The sequence below is a fragment of the Melospiza melodia genome, chromosome 16, assembly GCF_035770615.1.
Source record: "Melospiza melodia melodia isolate bMelMel2 chromosome 16, bMelMel2.pri, whole genome shotgun sequence".
Lineage (NCBI taxonomy): Eukaryota > Metazoa > Chordata > Aves > Passeriformes > Passerellidae > Melospiza > Melospiza melodia.
The window spans coordinates 12,083,443-12,101,887 of record NC_086209.1 but is presented as its reverse complement, the minus strand read 5'-3'; the positions used below and the strand labels follow the sequence as shown (position 1 = coordinate 12,101,887).

General features: G+C 41.8%; 1 protein-coding gene across 4 annotated transcripts in view; it reads right to left on the bottom strand.

The window, feature by feature from the left end:
* Positions 1–18,445, bottom strand: part of IL1RAPL2 (interleukin 1 receptor accessory protein like 2) — a 332,915-nt gene that overhangs the window by 302,171 nt on the left and 12,299 nt on the right. For all 4 annotated transcript variants that reach the window (XM_063170656.1, XM_063170658.1, XM_063170657.1 and 1 more), the window contains one exon: positions 18,248–18,348. In XM_063170656.1, the coding sequence (XP_063026726.1) occupies positions 18,248–18,329 (82 nt within the window). In that variant the 5' untranslated portion in view covers positions 18,330–18,348. Of the gene's footprint in view, positions 1–18,247; positions 18,349–18,445 lie in introns of those variants that run through there.

Genomic DNA, 18,445 nt, shown 5'->3' with positions numbered 1-18,445 from the left:
AGCCATAGAGGAAAATTCTTCACTTGAAAATGTCACATTTGGAAATCCTTTAGTAGTACAAGTCTTTAAAGTATAACCATATTTCCCATTTGTAAAACCTTTGAAAGATTTATGTCATTCTAACTAGAGGAAAGGTGACCTTTTGTTTTGAACTGGAAATTAAACAAAATGTAATGTGAAGGTTCCTATTAAACAAAAGTCCTGAGTTTGGCCCCGCTGGGGTCCCACAAGCTCCCTTAAAGCAGAACCACCAGCATCCCCCATCCATTCATCTCATTTCCTGAGTTTCTGTTTCTGATTGATGGCCTTAAGCTGCAGTAATGTATTTAACCAAGTCAAGAAGAAAATCAGAGTGAACCTCACTGACTTTACATCTAAAAGTACTGGGCAGATGTATTTAAGTTAACCAAGTGTGAACTCACGTGAAATACCTTTAAAAAAACCCATAAACTCTCTGACTCTGATTTTTCTTTTTAATCAAACCTGTGTTTGATTAAAAGAAACCTCTTTTTAATCAAACCTGTGTTTGATTAAAAGAAACCTCTATTTGTTTTATAAAAATACACAAGGAATAAAAAAAAAAATAGGAAGAAAAGGAATAAAAAACCTCAAGGAATAAGCACCTCTGTTCAATGAACTAGAGTGATAGCAAAAGGATCAGATCCAGGAGACAACCTTATTTCAATATAGCAGCAGCCAGTGCCACAATCCCCTGCACCCAGGAGAGACAACTAATCCCACTGCCAAAGCCTTTTTACAACTCTACCGCTACAAGGAGAGCTGTAGCCCCCAGAACTGCTCGTAGCTGACATTTCTAGTGCTCTGAGCCACCGTTTCTGAGGCAGTCACACATGAAAGAGGCAAAAGTGATTGCAAGGCTTTATGTTTTGATGCCAGCCATTGGTTTGGAGTCAGTGAACCAAGAAAAATTCACATTGAAATGTACTGAAACAAACAAACTAGAAACAAGCCTGAGGCAAAGAAAAGAGGCTTTTATATATTAATTATACTTTGGTTTTGGTTTCTGCCTCGAATAGCAGCTATAGAGTGAAATCCAGCAAGCACTCAGGTATTGCAGAAATGTGCAAGTCAGTCCAATGACCTTCCAGCATCAGGCTCAAACCCTTCAAACACGGGGAAAGCTTGCTTGAGGCAAGGAACCAGCGCTCATCTTGGCTTTGCTGATACAAATCCCCTTTACCTCGAGAGCAGTCCCTGATCTCGGGCAGAGCTGGCCCTGAGAGGACGTGAGGAGCCCTTTGCTCTCAGGCTCTGTGTACCCTGGCCAGGCTGTCCCCACCCTGGGACAGTGATCAGACACTGCTGGCAGCACTGTGACCCTCTGAAGGGCAGGGCACCTGCACCAGAGCTGCCAGCCCCAACTTCAGGAGCTCAGCCTGGCTGTGAGCCAGTTGAAAATGACAGAGAGCAAAGCCCAGCAAAGCTGCACTCCAGCAGGGCTGGGCTCTTCCCCTCAGCTCATCTCACAGAGATGCAAGCGGCACCAGGCTGACAGCAGCACAACCCAGAGAGCCTCTTTAGCTACATTACAATGACCCCGTGCATTTTTAATTGGGATCTGCCCTTTATTTGTGTTCTCTGACAGCCCGAGGGGGGCATGCAACGATGCTCATGAGGACAGGTGGGGATTCCAGAGCATCTCCAGCTCCGCAGGCACTACAGCGCCTTTCAGCTGGAGGAATTGCGCCCTGATGCCCCCTGCAGCCAACAAGCACTGCAGAAAGGCTTTGCCTTGAACACACGGAGCCAAGACCCTGCTTCTGCAGAGGGAAAAAAAAAAAAAAAAATTAAAAATGGTCTGAATGGAAGCTGTAAAGTCAGGCAAACATCGGTTGCTTTCCCAGCCCCATTTTATTTTTAGACAAAAGATTACTATTCTCAACTGCTTTACATTTTCCCTTCTAATCTCCTCAGTATCTCTTTGCTGTTCATTGAGTAGGTCCCCTCCCTGGTCCTGCATTAGAAGCAGGGCTCACTTTCCATCCATTCCATCACAGGACTGGGGAGAGGCCACATTTGGGTTCAGGGTTTCCAGGAGAGCCTGTGGTGCCCGCTCTCACAGGAGAGCCTCAGCTCCAGAAGTACAGAAACTAACAGAAACTTCTCTTCATTTATTTTAAGAATTTTAAGTAAAGCTCCCTGAACTCCCCAAGGCAGATTGTTTCCATCAAAGGAAGCCAGCGAGCATGACTGATAAGTTTGATTTTCAGTGGTGCTTAGGTTCTGCAGCTCTCATCAATTGCAGAGCAAGTCACAGGAACTCAAGGCCACATTTTTTAAAGGGTCAGTATTTCAAAATGTATTGCAGTCAACAAAAATTGGGAGTTGTAGTTCTTTGAAAGGTAGGCTGGCCTTCAGCACTTCTGAGAAGTCACACTGAATTTTTTTCCTCCTTTTCTCCCTAATGTTTTGCCTTCTGGTTCAGAAAACATGACAGGAACTCTGGAGCCCCTCATTTCATTACAGAAATTGAAAAGAGAAGATACAATCAAGCATGTCCTTGGAGAGAAACACAAGTAGTGCAGAGAGCATCCAAAAATGCCCAAAAAAACAGGAAGAACACACAGCCTCTCTGGAGTGTCTTTGCTTCTCTTTCCCACAGGTCAGGGGAACTCACACCACCATTTTGAAACCCAAATTTATCCCCTCTTCCAAGAGTCAGTTTAGTTAGCAATAATATCTGTATTAGTACTGCAAGAGGGATCTGACAAGAAAGTCCTCTTTCTGTTACTACTGCAGAAATTAAATAGCAAAACTGCATTATCCACTGAGAGGGTTTTTGTGTATTTATTTACAAAATGAGAATTATTTTACATTTCTAATTAGGTAGCTCTTAACTAATATACAAAGAAATCACAGCAGCAAATAAAGCTTTGTTATCAGTACAATCTTATTAAAGGAGAGCTTAAGATTTAAAAAATAATAACAAATTAATCATGATAATGTGGTTTTATATCATCAAATGAGGGAGCTTCTAAAAAGTTCTTTGAATCAACATATTTTCTCTGATGATGTCAGTGTCTTAACACAGGTTCAGTAAAAGAAAAGCTTCTTCAAATGCTTCTGGCATTATTCTATACATGAAAATCTATGATATACAAAATTAAATTATGCATAGTCATTCTCTCACTGTTACACAGGGAAATAACTGCTCTGGTATTCAGAAGCTTTCAGAAAGTCTTTAACCCTTTCTGAGCTGGCACAGCAGATTAAATGCTTGCTGAGGTGTAACAGGTCAGAGATTCCACCAAGTCCAAGGAGACCCCAAGTGTTTTATCATCATTCCGTGATCTCCTGCAGAAGACATTTCCTCATACAGTTTTCCAATGCAGTGCAGTCCACAGAATTCAACTCAGACATTATTAAATCAGCTGAATTAAACATAGGCATGGGCTTTTGACCTTTTTTTCTGGTTTAGAGATGCAGTTCGAAGGACTACTGTTGTCATCGAGGGACAAAAAAGTCAAGAGACCAAGGGACAGCATCAGTGATGCTTTAGCAACAGCACTTGGGAGCAGCAAGATCTGAGTGTGCCATCAAAGACTGTGGAAGAAAGCAGCCATAATTTACAGTCTCACCCAGAGACTTCATTAATCCTTCTTGACTTAGGGATCCTTTAATATCTGTAGGAGGCTGCCACATTTTACTTTGCCAGCTAGCAATGCAAGCTACATGGAGTTGAAGTCAAACTGTGAAAGCTGAAACCAAAGGCAGACTAGATGACTAAATACAGGACAAAAACTTATAACAGAAATTAGGATAAAATTATTTTTCTGTGATTGCTGAAAGCACAAACCTGATTTCTCACATCCTATTAAAAATCCCTTGCTTCCACAGTGATTTCATTCTATTTAGTTCACATAAAATTGCTTGAAGAAGGTACTACAACCTGGCTTCTAGATGTCTGTTGTGCAGCCTTGGTCTTCAAGAGTTTTTTGAGGAATATCTGGCAAAAAGCTGTTACTGGCCTTCCCTGGTTCTCCACAGCCACAGTGATGACAGCAGACAATGGATATTTCCAGTCTTATTCCTCCTAACAATGCAGACTTAACAGCATTTTTGGTAGAGACATCATTCACACACTCATGTTTGAGCAGAGTGAATTTGTTTGAAACAAAACCAATTTTTTTCCTAGCTATTTATGAGTATTCCCCCATTTGCCTTATACAGCCAGATGTACACACTGCTGCCATTTTAGCAACATCCAACCACAGTGCTCCAAAAACTAAAACACAAACACTCAGTACACAGCACTGGGTTCTTGCATCCCAACAAACTTCTTGTCCAAGACGCGTCTCTAAATACACCTATTACACACACACACACACACATATATATATATATATATATATATATATATATATATATATATTTGCTGCTGCAAGCTGAACAGGCCAGAACTGACATGGCCACTAAGACATGGCCAGGCAATCCCATGTATTTTCCTGCAGAATGAAGTTAATTTTGCATTCAGTCAGGCAAGAACTGTCTAATTCACAGTGGAAGAATTACCAAGCAATCTTGACCCATAGTGTAGCTCTTAGCCACTCAAATCACCACAAGTCCATTAAAAGTTAATCACAAATAATATCAGTAATATAGTTTTGCTTCTGAATTTTTTTTAAATAGCCCTTCCAGGAATTGCAGTATTTCTGCTCCTCTGTACAAAGTGATCCCAATGTCTGTAAGTAATCTTAATTAATGTTCTGAGACATTAATATTTTATCATTATCACTATGTTCAAAGACCACTTTAGGACAGGGCTATAGCCCTCCAATTAGCATTACTAAAGTATTGCTCGTCCTTCATACAGCTGAAGCACTCAAGAGCTCCAGTCAAATACAGAAGAGAGATGATGCCAATTCATGGGAATTTAGTTTAAATGAGTCAACAATTCCAGCCTGAGAGATTATTTTATCCCCATATGTACTTGACAAAAGATAGCTGCCTACTGATACAGTCAAGTTCTGTTTTACAATTTCATTTAGCTTTCAAGTTGCAAAGGCAGTTTCACAGGCAATGCTCAGCTGGAGACCACCACAGCTTTGTTTCTTCATATCATATCTAATTGGAAGGCTTCCAAGGATAATTGTTGTTGAGAAATGTATTGATTTGCTGCTGAGAATCTTAAAGATGTTTGAGGAATTGCAATCTCCCCAAAGGATTTGTCTTTGAAACAACAGTAGTTATGTATTACTTTTCTCTTGCAAACCACAAAACTGCAATTAAAATTCAGATTTTGTATTTGGAAACAATACTGTGGTATCCAAATGGATTAGCATTAGAGGGCTTTTGAAGTGGATGCACTGAAGGAATCTGCACAGCACGTGTGAATTCAGCCTGCACTAAACAATTTGTTGTGTGTTTAGCCAAACTACAGCCAAGGTGTCATTTTGGGGGAATTCCTGCTGCTACACCTCTTGACATGCTACCATATTGTCATGCTTGACTTTTATTTTAATGAAGAGCCAGCTCCCTGCAGAATGCAATGCAGCATAATTTTCATCACGGCACTGCCTAGAAGAGGCAAAGATTCTTCCTGGGGATTCACTCTGACACATCTGTATTTTTCTCTCCACTTTACCCACTGCAATGCCTGAGGTGGAAGCAGGAAAGGGACCTGTCAGAGCCTTCCACGGATACCTTGCTTTCCTCCAGCTTGTGCTCTCACCTCAGCAACTTGTGGCACACATCAAATTACACCAACAGGAAAAAAATCAGCTCAAAAAGGGTTCACAAGTACAGAATAAGCACACCCATCAGGTGCTCACTGCCTAAATGGCAGCTGCTGTCCAGAGGGGACCTTTCTGCTGCCACCTCACCAGGACAGAGAGGGGGGGTTCCCCTGCAGCAAGTGCCAGCACAACTGGGCACCACAATGAGAATTGTTGTTATAGGCTAAATAAGCAGCTCTGCTGCTTGATCCTGTGGGCTATGAGGTAATTAGCTGCTAAATAACCAAAATCAATGGATGTTTTTGCAGAATCACACTAAATAAGCACAAGCTTGGCACACAGAAGGGAGAAACAATCACATTGCTTTGCAGTGGTGTTTTCTAATTTCTAGTTTAATTCCACCAAAGTCAATAGCTTTATGGCAGGGGAAAAAACCCACAGCCTAGGGTTACTTGTAAACCCTATCAAATTACCTTGAAATTTGAAAGCTAAAATGAATACTGCTCTTCCTTTTTCAACATAATCAGTTAAAAGCCCTTCTTGCTTTCAGAACTGCATACACTGCCACTTGGAACAGTTTATGGAATTCCACTGCAACCAAACTCCTGAAATTTCCCTGGAAATGGTGTCACTCAGTGGTTTCCTGTCCTTGTAAACCCCACTTCTCCATTCAAGCCAAATCTATAACCCAGTAAATATTTTCAGATTTCTCTTCCAAAGTCTGACTCTTTTACACACATCCTTGCAAAAATCCTTCCTGTATCACATCTATCCCATGCTCCCATCTCTCCATACACCTCTAAGTTGCGTTCCTACTCACAGCCTTTAAATGACCTTGGAAACACTGAATCCCATTGGCCCAATAAGTATATTCCATTGTTTCTTCAAAGTTTTCAGGTTCAAATATTTGAGTTCCATAAAACAATCTATTTCATTACAGTCTGCTCCCTTCAGTGCAGGCTGTGGAAACCATGCATGCTACAAAGGATCTAACCTAAGCCTAAAGCAGGATTTAAAATGAATAGTACTATATCTCAGGGAGGAACAGCATCATTCACAACAGTTGCATGCAACTATTAAATTATTCTTTACAAATTACATGTGTTCCTCAGTTACCTGGTCCAGCCAGTATTGCTAAAATATACTCCAAAAAAACAAAAATGAACCCCAAAAGATCTACCAAAGTGGCTCTGTACCTTACACACACAGAGCAATGCAGACTAATCAAGCTGAGGTTGAACAACACCAGCACATGCTCTAATAACAGACATCCAATCTATGAGAAATGAGAAACAGAGCAAAGAAGCAACATAAATTACATTGGCTGAAAATGCAACAAAGTGCTTGCAGAGCATCAACAAGGGAAACATTAAATTCTTTCATCAGAAAGAATTTGTCATAGTTCATGACAATGACATGCAAGCACTGATAGAAAAATCACCTCTGAACAAAATGTAACTACACAGGAAACCAAGCTCAGACTGTTTGGGAAAGAATGGTTATCCAAGGAAGCCCATTGCTCCCCCAGCCCAGTCTTAATGGTCAAAGCCTCAAACACAAGTCAATATGCTTTGGAATTTGCAGATGGGGTGAGGAAAGCATCTCACTGCTCATAGTCAACTGCACTAATTTTAAGATGGGCTCAGACCCTGCTCTGGCAAAAGGAGACTGCCCAGAGTAGGGATGGAAGAGTTCTCCATTCAAGGGGCACATGGGATGAGGAGCAGAGGGAAAGCCCACCATTTGGAAATGAAGCCATGCTTATTATCACCCCTGAGTCAGCCCCACAGCTGTGCAGCCCCAGTGGCACAGGCAATGTGTTTGGGAGGACACCACAGAGCCCCTGCCCACCCCAGCAGTGTCAGAGCCTCTCCAGGCCCTGCATTTACCACCTTCCCAGATGGGTAGCTCCTTATTTGTTATCCATTAACATTTGTAGAGAGGACTCAACTTAAGAAAAAGTCTTACTTTGAATTAACTGTTAACAACATGCATAGCAAAAGAACAGAGAGCAAAAAAATCTATATATATTCCAAATAAAAACTGGGCTCTGGAAACATCTCCCCCTCTAGGAAATTATATGGGTAAATCAGCTACTGAAGAAATGAAGCAGTAATGCTAAGTCTATTATTGCAATAGAATTTTTCCAGAAACCGTAAATTACTCTGCGTATTTATCATAATCTGTTATCTGCAGGGAAAAAAAAAACTGAAAACTAAATAAATTTATGGAAATGCATTTGCCTAATAATATTTACCAAATGACACCATTCCCTCTGCTGCTTGTAGCAAACTCAGTCACAGAGGCTAAGGACAGGTTTGCCTTATTAACACAGCTCTCTGCCTGTGTATTTTAAGTACCTCAGAGCACAGTGCCATCTGTGTGTATTCTACTAATGAGCTACTTCTTAGACTGTGGAAGGCTGGCCAGCCAGCCAACACCAATTACTCAGATGGAAACTGCCTAATTTTTAGGCAATTAATGAGCTCCTCTCTCACTTTACATAGATGCTTCCTCTGGTTAATTCTCCTGGCATATTACAGCATATCCTACTCTAAAGTTTCTCAAAGAAGAAAATAAAAGAGAGGAACATGGAACATGACCCAGCCCAGTCCAGCTCCCTAGAGCAGAGCCCAAACCCAACGTCCAAATGTGTGGGAGAGAACTGTGGAAGAACCTGCTGAGACCACCCTAGAAGGGGCTGCACCCCAGTGCAGCTGAGCCAGGGACCAGGACCTTGAGAAGAGACAGCTCAGCCACCTCCCTTCCCATAAAGTGTTTGGGCCACAAAAATACCTTTCGTGGCATCTCAAAGGACAGAGTGGAAGAGCCAGTCCCATGCTTACACAGCAGCAGTGATGGTTTTACCCCCTCTCACCTCCCATCCAGCTGGAAACACCTGACCCTGAGTGTCACCAAAGGCTGCACAGCTGTGGAGCTCCCACAAAGAGTGGAGACCTGACCACTCTGACTGCTCCCATCCCTTCCCTAATGTTTGATGTGATTTTGAAAGGTGGGTCTTAAGGGGCTTTTAGATTATGCAGAAATAGAATTCCCTCTTCTGCCATTAAGAAAATATTTCTTAATGATCTATACAAAGTTTAAGGAGATCAAAATCACCTTTTACAGCTCCCTGTTGGAAAGCACCATAGTAAAACATGGAAGGAGCATTAAATTATCCAAGCAACTACACTGATGAAAGCTGTGCATTAGCTGCAGAATAAAACTATTAAAGCAGATCTGATTTTTATAAGTATATTACACATTATCATTCTGAAGGGGCAATCCTATGTGCAGGAAAGGATGCACTTGTCTTGCATAAACGTGAAAAACATGCCAATTGCAGCTGTGAAAATATTCTAGAGGTCATCTTTACCCAGCAGCCACCAGCAAAACCAAACCACTTCCCTTTCTTGAGGATGACCATATCTACCCACCGATAAGAGACTTCATGGAACATTTCATCTGTGTGTGACAGTACCAAGCCATTCTACAATCCCATTGTGGAATTTGTATTATCTAAGTTCTCATGACCAATTTACCCAGCATTTCACTTCTGGGGAAAAAAAACCAAACGGATATTTTTCCAAAAGACAACTAATTACTACAGCTCATCAGGAGTCTCCCTTACTACAACATGAAGCAAGTTGGTGACACATTCTGCAAGTGACTTCACACAACAGAATTCTGAATCTGTTCACATGGGATCTGTATCTTCAGAGAAAACCATCAATTGCAGCTCTTCATGAAGGACAGCAAATGGAACAGTTCATTTGTAGACACTTGTAAAATGGGATTTAATAATGAATTTTCCTCCTCAATACAGCTGTCTCCCTGTGTAAAGTCCACAGCAGTTGCAGCCAGACATCCCAGGTCATTGGATTTAGGTTTTATCTCTCATGCAGTAAGTCAGAAGTTATGTTGTACAGTTGGAACAAAACCCTTTGCAATAAACACTGAGTGGTAAAGAGCAAATTTAATCATCCAATACAGATGAAAAAAATCATAATGCTGTAAATAATATGATGTAAAGTCACAGCAAATAGGAATTATGTTGACCTATATCAGAAGTCAGCCAAAAAGCTTCAGCTTTCAATCTGCTCCAATAAAGCTGAAACACTCCACTCCTAAGTGCATTTCCACTGTAGTTCCCCATTTCCCTAAAATTACAGATGTCATTTTGAATGGAAATACTATATCCAGTGTGTCATCAGTGATACACATCCTAATTTCCTTCCTTATGTCTAAGCGCACACCATTATTCACACCTCTCTGCCTTTATATAATAGGGCAAGATTTTCAATGTCACAACAAAAACAAATAATACATTCAATAGCTCCAATTTTTAATAATTACTTTCTTGGCTTAAGTTTCAAACTTTCTTTTCTAAACCACAATTACCAGAACAAGCAGGTGTTTTAGAAACACCTGAAAGTTAGTTGATTTTCTCAGCAAAACATGCTCTGCAACAGGAGCCTGCAACACCAGAGGAAGAGGCAGGTGCTGAAGGAGGCTCTTTAGCAGGGAGGACTTGCAGAGAGCAGAGCTGATGGCCACAGATCCACCCCAGCATGAAGATAAGGGAGCTGCAGGATCACCTGGCTCCACTAAAGGGCTCTCACTGTTTTCATTCCTCCTCTGCACTAAACCTGAGGGATTTGACACAGGAAAATGCTTCAGGGAATCCCACAAAGAGTGGAGGAGATCCGACCACTCTGTGCTCCTCTTCCAGCTTCTGCTGACACCCACCTGAGAGATGACAACGTGCTGCTGTCAGCTCCAGGGCTACAGAGCCTGGGAGTAACCCTGCCTTTGATTCACATTCCAGCACTTTTCCATTGATTACCAAATGTAACAGTCTCAGGGAATTTATTGTTCAAAATGAAATTGTGTCACTGGAAAAGAAATTCCGATGAGCTCCATTCTGTAGAATGTGATTATATTTCTGCATTTTACCAATAACTCAAGGACATCAATGATTGTGTCTCACATTACACCTCTCCTTCCAATATATTTTTCTGAACATGTAAGACAGCATAAAGGTGCATGAAGTGGCTCTGCACATTGATCCAAATAAAGATCACAGAGTGCATCAAGAGTGCCACTGAAACAAAACCATAATGCTTAAATTCAAGAACAAACAACTCTTGCTGTCTTGTGAAAAATCTGATCTGCTATATTAACATCAGTCTTCACAAATAATGAGTCACATCTATCTTCAACATACCAGAAAAGTAAATCTCAAATATTAAAAAATAAATAAAATATCAAAAAATCTGTGAAACAACTTCGCCCTCAAATTTTATGTGTATTTGTACAGAGTGATGAAAGTACCTTCATTTCTTTAAATAAACATGAACATCTGGTTAGACTATACACTGAGGTGTCCTTGGACAAAGGTGTTTTAGGCTATTCACTCATCTGAGGACAGAGCTGCAGTTCCTGGCAGTGCTGAGAATCTAAGGGCAGCACAGATGGAGCCCAGAGTGGCTGGAGTGCAGCTGAGCCTGCAGAGCCTCAGGAGCAGCAAATGCTCTTTAGGTCAGAGCAGCAAACACACTCAGAGGCTGCTATAAACTTGGTAACCCAGGAGATGTGACTGGCACCTCCTGGGCTTGAGGCTCCTCAGGTATTCCATGTGTCATTTTACAGTGTCAAGTGGTTCTTCCTCTTCTTGTGCCCCACTCCTCACTGGAAGGACAGCCAGTAGACGACAGACTTGTAATGTTCAAAGGCAAAATCTCTATGCCTAAAACTAGTGCACAAAACCTGGTATAACCAAGTATCTCTCCTTCTTTTCCTCTTCCATTTCTAGCTGACACATTTTTTCTATTTTCTACTGAAAAATAACAGAAATTAAAGAAGCTTTTCTCTATCCCATGTATCCAAGGACATAGAAGCACATTTTATGCACATGCCTATTTAGCCTCAATTTTTTTTCAGAAGACAAGACTGCTTTCCTTGTCCTTGCCTAAGGCATTAGTAACACAACAAAACAGAGGGAAACATTTAATTTATGTGTTATTCCCTGCATCGCTTTGAGTGTGCTGGGCAACCTTAATACAGTTTTCTCTCTTGCTGATTTTATGCCATCTGTAAAGTGGGAATAACTATGAAGTAATCATTAGAGACAAAAAGCACTCATATGAAATACCATGATAGCAGATGTTTACTGAAAACATCAACAGTCCCACGAAACTTTAAAAAATGCTGCTCAGGTAAAAAAGTACTACTAGAACATGGGAAGTCAAAAAAATAATAGTAATATCATGTTTCAAGCCCTAACAAACATTTGAACTGTGCACACAGTTACTGGAGGTCTAAACACCAGCACATCCCCCAGACACATGCAAGAGTAACATCCAAAATACTGCACTTTAAAACATAAAAAAGATATTTGGGAACTTCAGACTTTCCCTTTGTGATTACTTGGCTTGAAACAATTTAACTGTGTTCATTTATTTTATTCAAATACAAAAGGTTTCCCTTTTGGGAAGGAATCTTGCTTTAATATTTAAGTAACAGCTCCATATTTTAATTGCTTAAATTATATATGAACTCATTTTAAATGTGTGCAATAGCTAAAAATTTGAATGCTTAACTAAGTTCAAAATTTAAACCTTGTCAAGTTGAGGTAACTAAAAAAACCCCAAACTTCTAGCAGATTGTTTATTTCCCTTCTTGCTCCTCTGGTACATGTCCCTTCCTCCCCGCCTGCACACAGGCTGTATAAATGCTGCCAGCTGTCCTCCAGACAGCTCTGTCCAGCTGCAATGCCATTTTCTGTCTAGAGGAGAAGAAACTAAGGCTGAGCCCCCTGTAATGAGGTGCAACCAGAGTTTCAGAGCTGACTTTCTGGCAGCCCCCCGAGACCTGACCGAGCACAGGAGCCCAGCTCCTTCTTCCCATTGATCCAAACAGAACAGATGGAGAGCAGCCATGAACCCGTGAGCAGACACAGCTGATGCAGGAGAGGCTGCACTTTCCTGCACTGATGACAGCTTAGAACAGCAGTGATTCTGACTTTGTTTGCTGGAGCTGTGAATAACTTAACATCTTCTGGGAAAAGCAGGAGATCAGCATGCACTGATGAGCGCTGCCAAGCTCCCGTCTCCTCTGCCTGCACAGCATTTGCAGGCAGCAAAAGTCAAAAGCCTCTTTTGCATCGCTCGTATCTCAGACACAGGAGGGCTCACGGCCATGAATTTTACATCAGGGTCAGAAGTCAGCTCTTCAGGCAGATGCAACTGCAAACTAAAGCAAATGGCAAGTGTGAGCACACATCCAGCAGTTCCTCTGGCCCACTCCCACAGGAACAATGGACTTCAGAGTTATGCTCATCCAGAATATCCCACTCTAGGCACAAATCCATGAGTTCTCTGCAGTACAAACACCTCCACTTCTGTGTATGCCACAGTTTCTGTGGCCAAAGTGGTCAGGCAACACAGGAAGACTGATCTTCACAGAAGGGAACAGACAGAAATCGTAGGCACAGGCAGTGACAGTCACAGGAAAGTGAAGGTCTCTGAAACATCTATAGCAGACCAAAGTCAGCTGCATGACATTTAAAAGGCACTGCAATATCAAGCCAGTAGGTTTTAAACTAATGTGTTAAAAGGCACTGCAATATCAGTGAGAATTTAAGACAATTTGGCTATGTCCATACACAGCAAGACCCAACACCAAGTCAAGCCTTCTCTCTCATAAGCCAACAGTGATAAAGTCAGATGCAGGTAGAGGGTGATAAAGTGGGTGGAGAATCAGAGATACACTTGCTCCTACGGCATGAAAGCCTTTTGGATGGTCCCAAGGTAAACAGGAGGTGAAGGAAGGCTGGAATCCCACAGCAAATCCATCTGACAGAGGAGAGAAGACATGACTGTAGCTGGAGGACATACCCATGCTGTGGGACATAAGAAACCCTATTGAATTCAGTTCAGCCTTGCTCACCACAAGCACTCTGGGGAAGGCTCAGCTAACAGTGAGGTGCAGGGTGGGCTCTATAACAGAGGAGAGGCTGCACAGCTGGGGTGTGCTCACCCTGTGTGTGGGGCAGGGGCTGCTGAGACGCGCGGACACCGTGGGGTGAGGAAGCTGCTTGGGCAGAGGGACACATGAGCAGGGACACCGTGGGGGCAGGCAGCCAGGCCTTCTTGGTTTGGTTCAGTTTAGAACATAAAAAGGCCTGGTTTATTGCAATAAACTATTTTCTTCAGAGCGAGCAAGAAGGAGGTCTGTGTGTCTTTGCTCCCCATTGATGCACCGTGCCAAACCTGAGCCAGCTAAGCTCAGGTGCTGACCTGCAGAAAGGCTTCTAAATGCCCTGCAGCCGCACAGAAACCCTGGGGATGTCTGCCCCTGCTCCTCCACACAAGGCTGGCATGCCCTCCAGAGCTCTAGCATGCTCAGACAGTGATTTCAGCTCAGCAAATAATATAGCAAAAATAAATGTCATCAATTATTCACTAATGGAATTATGTCTAGTAAGTCAAACAGAATCTATAATCTGAAAAATCTTTTGCTTTAAAAAATGCCATGATTTTAAATTGGTATTATATTCCCTGCTGTGATAATTCAAAGCATTGTTTAAACAAAGGCTTTGGGAAAAGTCACTTAATCCGATTAAAAGGAAATCACCTATCAGCTGGGAACCCAGCAACTCCCACATCTTCAATTCATTTGTATAACCTACACCTGTAAAATACCCTTCCTAGACTATTACTAAAGCTGCAGTCCCCACATTTGCTGTTTGCTCAGTTTTACTTCTTAAAGCAGGCAAAAAAGGATGACCTGCAGTTTTCAAAAATGCTTCTTAATATTAAGAAATGCCTGTGAAACTTAAATCAACATTACACTCACACAGATGCTTGAGGCAAACTATTCTGTTCCCACCACAAACAGCAATCTTTACTCTGTAGACATGACAGATTTCTTCTGGAACATTGGGAAGTTGCTGCCTCCAAAGAAGAATCTGATGAGCATAATTAAATTAGCTCACCCATTTAAATTATTTTGGCTCCACATCTCAAGTGAGAAGCAGCCAAATTTGCCTTGCTACAAGTTTCTCTGTCATTTTTGCGGCGTTGCAGGGTACTCTAAATCTATTTGCAGTCTTCATGTGCATCCCTGCTTCTCTTTTCCAAATAGGAAATATGGACTCCTAAATCTGTAACAAAGGGCAAGTAAAGGACACGAGAAAAATCTTTCAGTTCTGTTTATCTATTCCCTTCCATGAGGATTGTTTCTTCAGCAAACTACAGTTCTATGCTTGCAGCTGGACCACCATTTCATCACCTTCTGTTTAACATCTTAGACCTTCCACTCCTGACCCCTCTTTGATGACTCTTGCCTGTCCAGCCCCTGTTACTCCCTGCACTTGCTGTCTGGAGCTCTCATCCTCAATTTTCTCCCCTTGGGTTCCCATTCCTTAACTTTGAAGGAGAATTTCTGCACCAACCTCTGAAGAGATTTCCTCACCAAACCTTTCCTCTCTTTAAGGCAGCTCCAGTTTCACCTTTAAAGCAGTTGAGTGATGCCTTTGTATTACCTGACAACACCACCTCACCTTCTCCTTGCTCCTCTTTAGAGCCTCCCTACCCCTTAAACAAGATACATTCCATTATGTGATATTACACACATGCCAGTCAACTCCATAATTGCTCTTGTACTTGACACTAATCACAATTCTGGTCATTCATGCAATAATTCTATGCATTGCTTAGAACAAATGCCAGTCTACATAAGTCCACAAAGGCACCAATTTTGCTGGTTTATTGTTCTAGTAGCCCAAATCTGTCTTTCTCATCAGTGTCAGCACCTTCCATGCACTGCTTCACACAACTGTCTGCACAATTTCCCTTCCCCTTTTGAGGATGCTCACCAGGAACAGACATCCCCACACCAACAGCCAGCAAGACCCAAGACTACAATGCCCATCCAGACTCTGCTGCAGAGATCCTGTCCCCAGAGCATCCTTTGGGCCCCTCATCCTCTCCCCCAGCTCAGCTCTAATCTACAGCTAAAAAAACCCTATTCCTGTTTCCAGTTTACACTGCAGTGCAGCTGCCCACAAATAACCATTACATTCATTTCCCCTTTCCACTCTCCTCCATCAAGACATCAGTGAAAAAAAAACAAAACAAAACAAAAAAAACCACAAACAAACCACCAACTCTGAATCCCAGCACCAGCCTGTTAGAGCTACTGTCACCCTATGGAAAATAAAATATGCTGACATTGTTTCTTTGTGCATTTGCCTGTCTGCATCCACCCACTGTCTCTGATCTTCCACTAAAACTATACCAACAGTTAAAGTTCAGAACTTGCTGGAACATCTCTTCTTCACAACATATAACATTTAGTGAAGCCCCAAGCAATCAAACAGCAATCCTTCAAATGTAAAGGCCTTTCAGAAAAGGAGTCAAATTATTAGTTTTACTCCAAGTGCTGATATCAAAGGAACAGAAAATTATTTCACACACAATGTAGTGGGGGAAAAAAAATAAAAAATAATAAATAGTTTAGTGCATGCAGCAACCAGAATGAGTGCTGAAGGTGAAAGCCAACTACATGATTATGGACTTGCAAAGAAACTATAATTTTACTTTATGTGCAATTTTTCCTCTTCATCTTATTCTCAACACATACTGCCACAATCAAATGAAATGAAAAAGAACCACCTATTCACTAGTGGGTTATATTTAGCAAGAGGCAGTCTAACATATTAAAGCATTTTTCCCACCAGTACTGAACCTAAATTGACACTGTCAACAGCTGCTATAACCACAAGAGTTGAAGTTCTGCAGAGTCAAAGAAAGCAGATTTGAAAAATGCAAATCTAATTAAAGGTAAACTACCAGCTGAACAAATGCTACAGTCACCAGCATGCCACTTCCACAGTTGTGTGCTCCTGGCAAAGAATTGCACAGACCCGTGCTTGCAGCCAGGTGCTGCTGCCTGGCATCAGTGAACAGAGGCTGCTCAGGCACTGATCGTGCATCTCACAGGGGGTTTCCATCCAGGCCACTGACAGCAGCTTTGAAGAACGGAAACACCATCACCCTTAGCAGAGCTTAAACCAGGACTGCACTGTAACCAAACCCCAATATTCCTGACTGCTCTCACAGCACAAACTGGGCTCTGGGCACAATAACCACAACCAAAGGCTGGTTCAGTTTAGCAACCTCCATTTACACTTTCCATACCAGCAGAAGAACTCAGCCCAGCACCTGGCAGCTGCCAGAGCAACACTTCCCAGCCTGGGATGTGACATGCAATTCTTTTTAATGGACAGCCCAAAACTTTTCTCCTGTGTTCTCAAGAAGTGCAGAAATTAAACTTAACACAAGCCACACCAACTGAAGCCTGTAATTTCTGTTTGTACCTGCAATGCTGAAAATACTGAAGACTTGGAGGACAGCAGGATCAGTGGAAGCCCTCACACATGTAAGCATAGCACACAAACAGTGTGGGAAAACAACGTGCCATCAAAAGTTTCAAAGTGCAGCATTGACCCTTAGACACAGCCCTGTGTAGCACAGCACTGCTTCTCTGCCCAATGCCTCCTAAACTCACAGCTTACTTTGTTTTCATCTTATTGCAAAGCTCCCATACCTTCTCAGTGATTTCTCATGGGCGTCTCCTTGCAGCTCTGACTCCTTCCTCACAGCACAGCCAACAAGCTGCAACTGCCTCCTCACCCACTCTTTTATAGCCATCATCCTTACTGGACACAGCTGTGGCCTGTTAAGGGCAGGCCTGTTGCTAATCTTTGGTGATTAGTACAGCTGCAACTCCTCAGAGGTGAGATTACCTTCTGCACTATCTTTATTTTCCTACATTCTATCCCCCACATTACTTGGGAAATACAAACAGTCTCATGAAGTCACTTCTTTGAGAGGGCAAAGCTGCATGGAGCAGACATCACTTCAGGCTCAAGTACAGATAACCATTATCCAGAGGAGCTGTCTACCCTGGAAGGAGAGATTCTAATGCCTCTTTGAAGGGTTTTGTTACTGCTAGAAGGTTTCAAAAGCAGATGTAAACATGAACCAACTTCTACTCTCTTTCACTGACAGAATAATCAGAGATTATCTACTCAGGAGAGTTCTTCCCAGTTAACCCTATATATGATCACATATCAAACCAGCATAACATTTTCAAAGATGACCTTTCAACATACAAAAAATCATCCAGACCTAAAACTTACCACAGACCAAATCCACAGGTAAGAAAATTCCTCAGCATGAGTAAAACAATGGATGTTAGAACAATGCCACAATGCCAAAGTCATTATCATCTTTGTAATACCTCTGGTTGAAGTTTCAATCTAATCAACGTTTTCTTTTTATTTTTTTAACAAAAGAAAACAGAAGGACATATTCAAACATCTTTCATTTACTAAGCAAACCATACCAGTTATGACTTTCTGCTTTTTCTGGCAGAACAGAACAAGTAGTACATATGCAAAACAAAATGCAGCCATCTAAAATGCTTGATTGCATAAGCATGAGGTCCAGATCCAAAAGTAAAAATAATTTTCTGTGACTTACCAGAATTCCTCTTTGACACGAGCTTCAAATTCATGCTGACTACAGTACAGATCACAAGAACCAAGAAAACAAGAGGCTTCATCTTTCACTTTCTGTGGCAGCTGAAATGCAAACATAGAACAAAGTCTGAATCACAGCTTTTCACTACAACAAAGCAGCAGCTACAGTTAAACATTTCTCAAAGAACCACAACAGGAC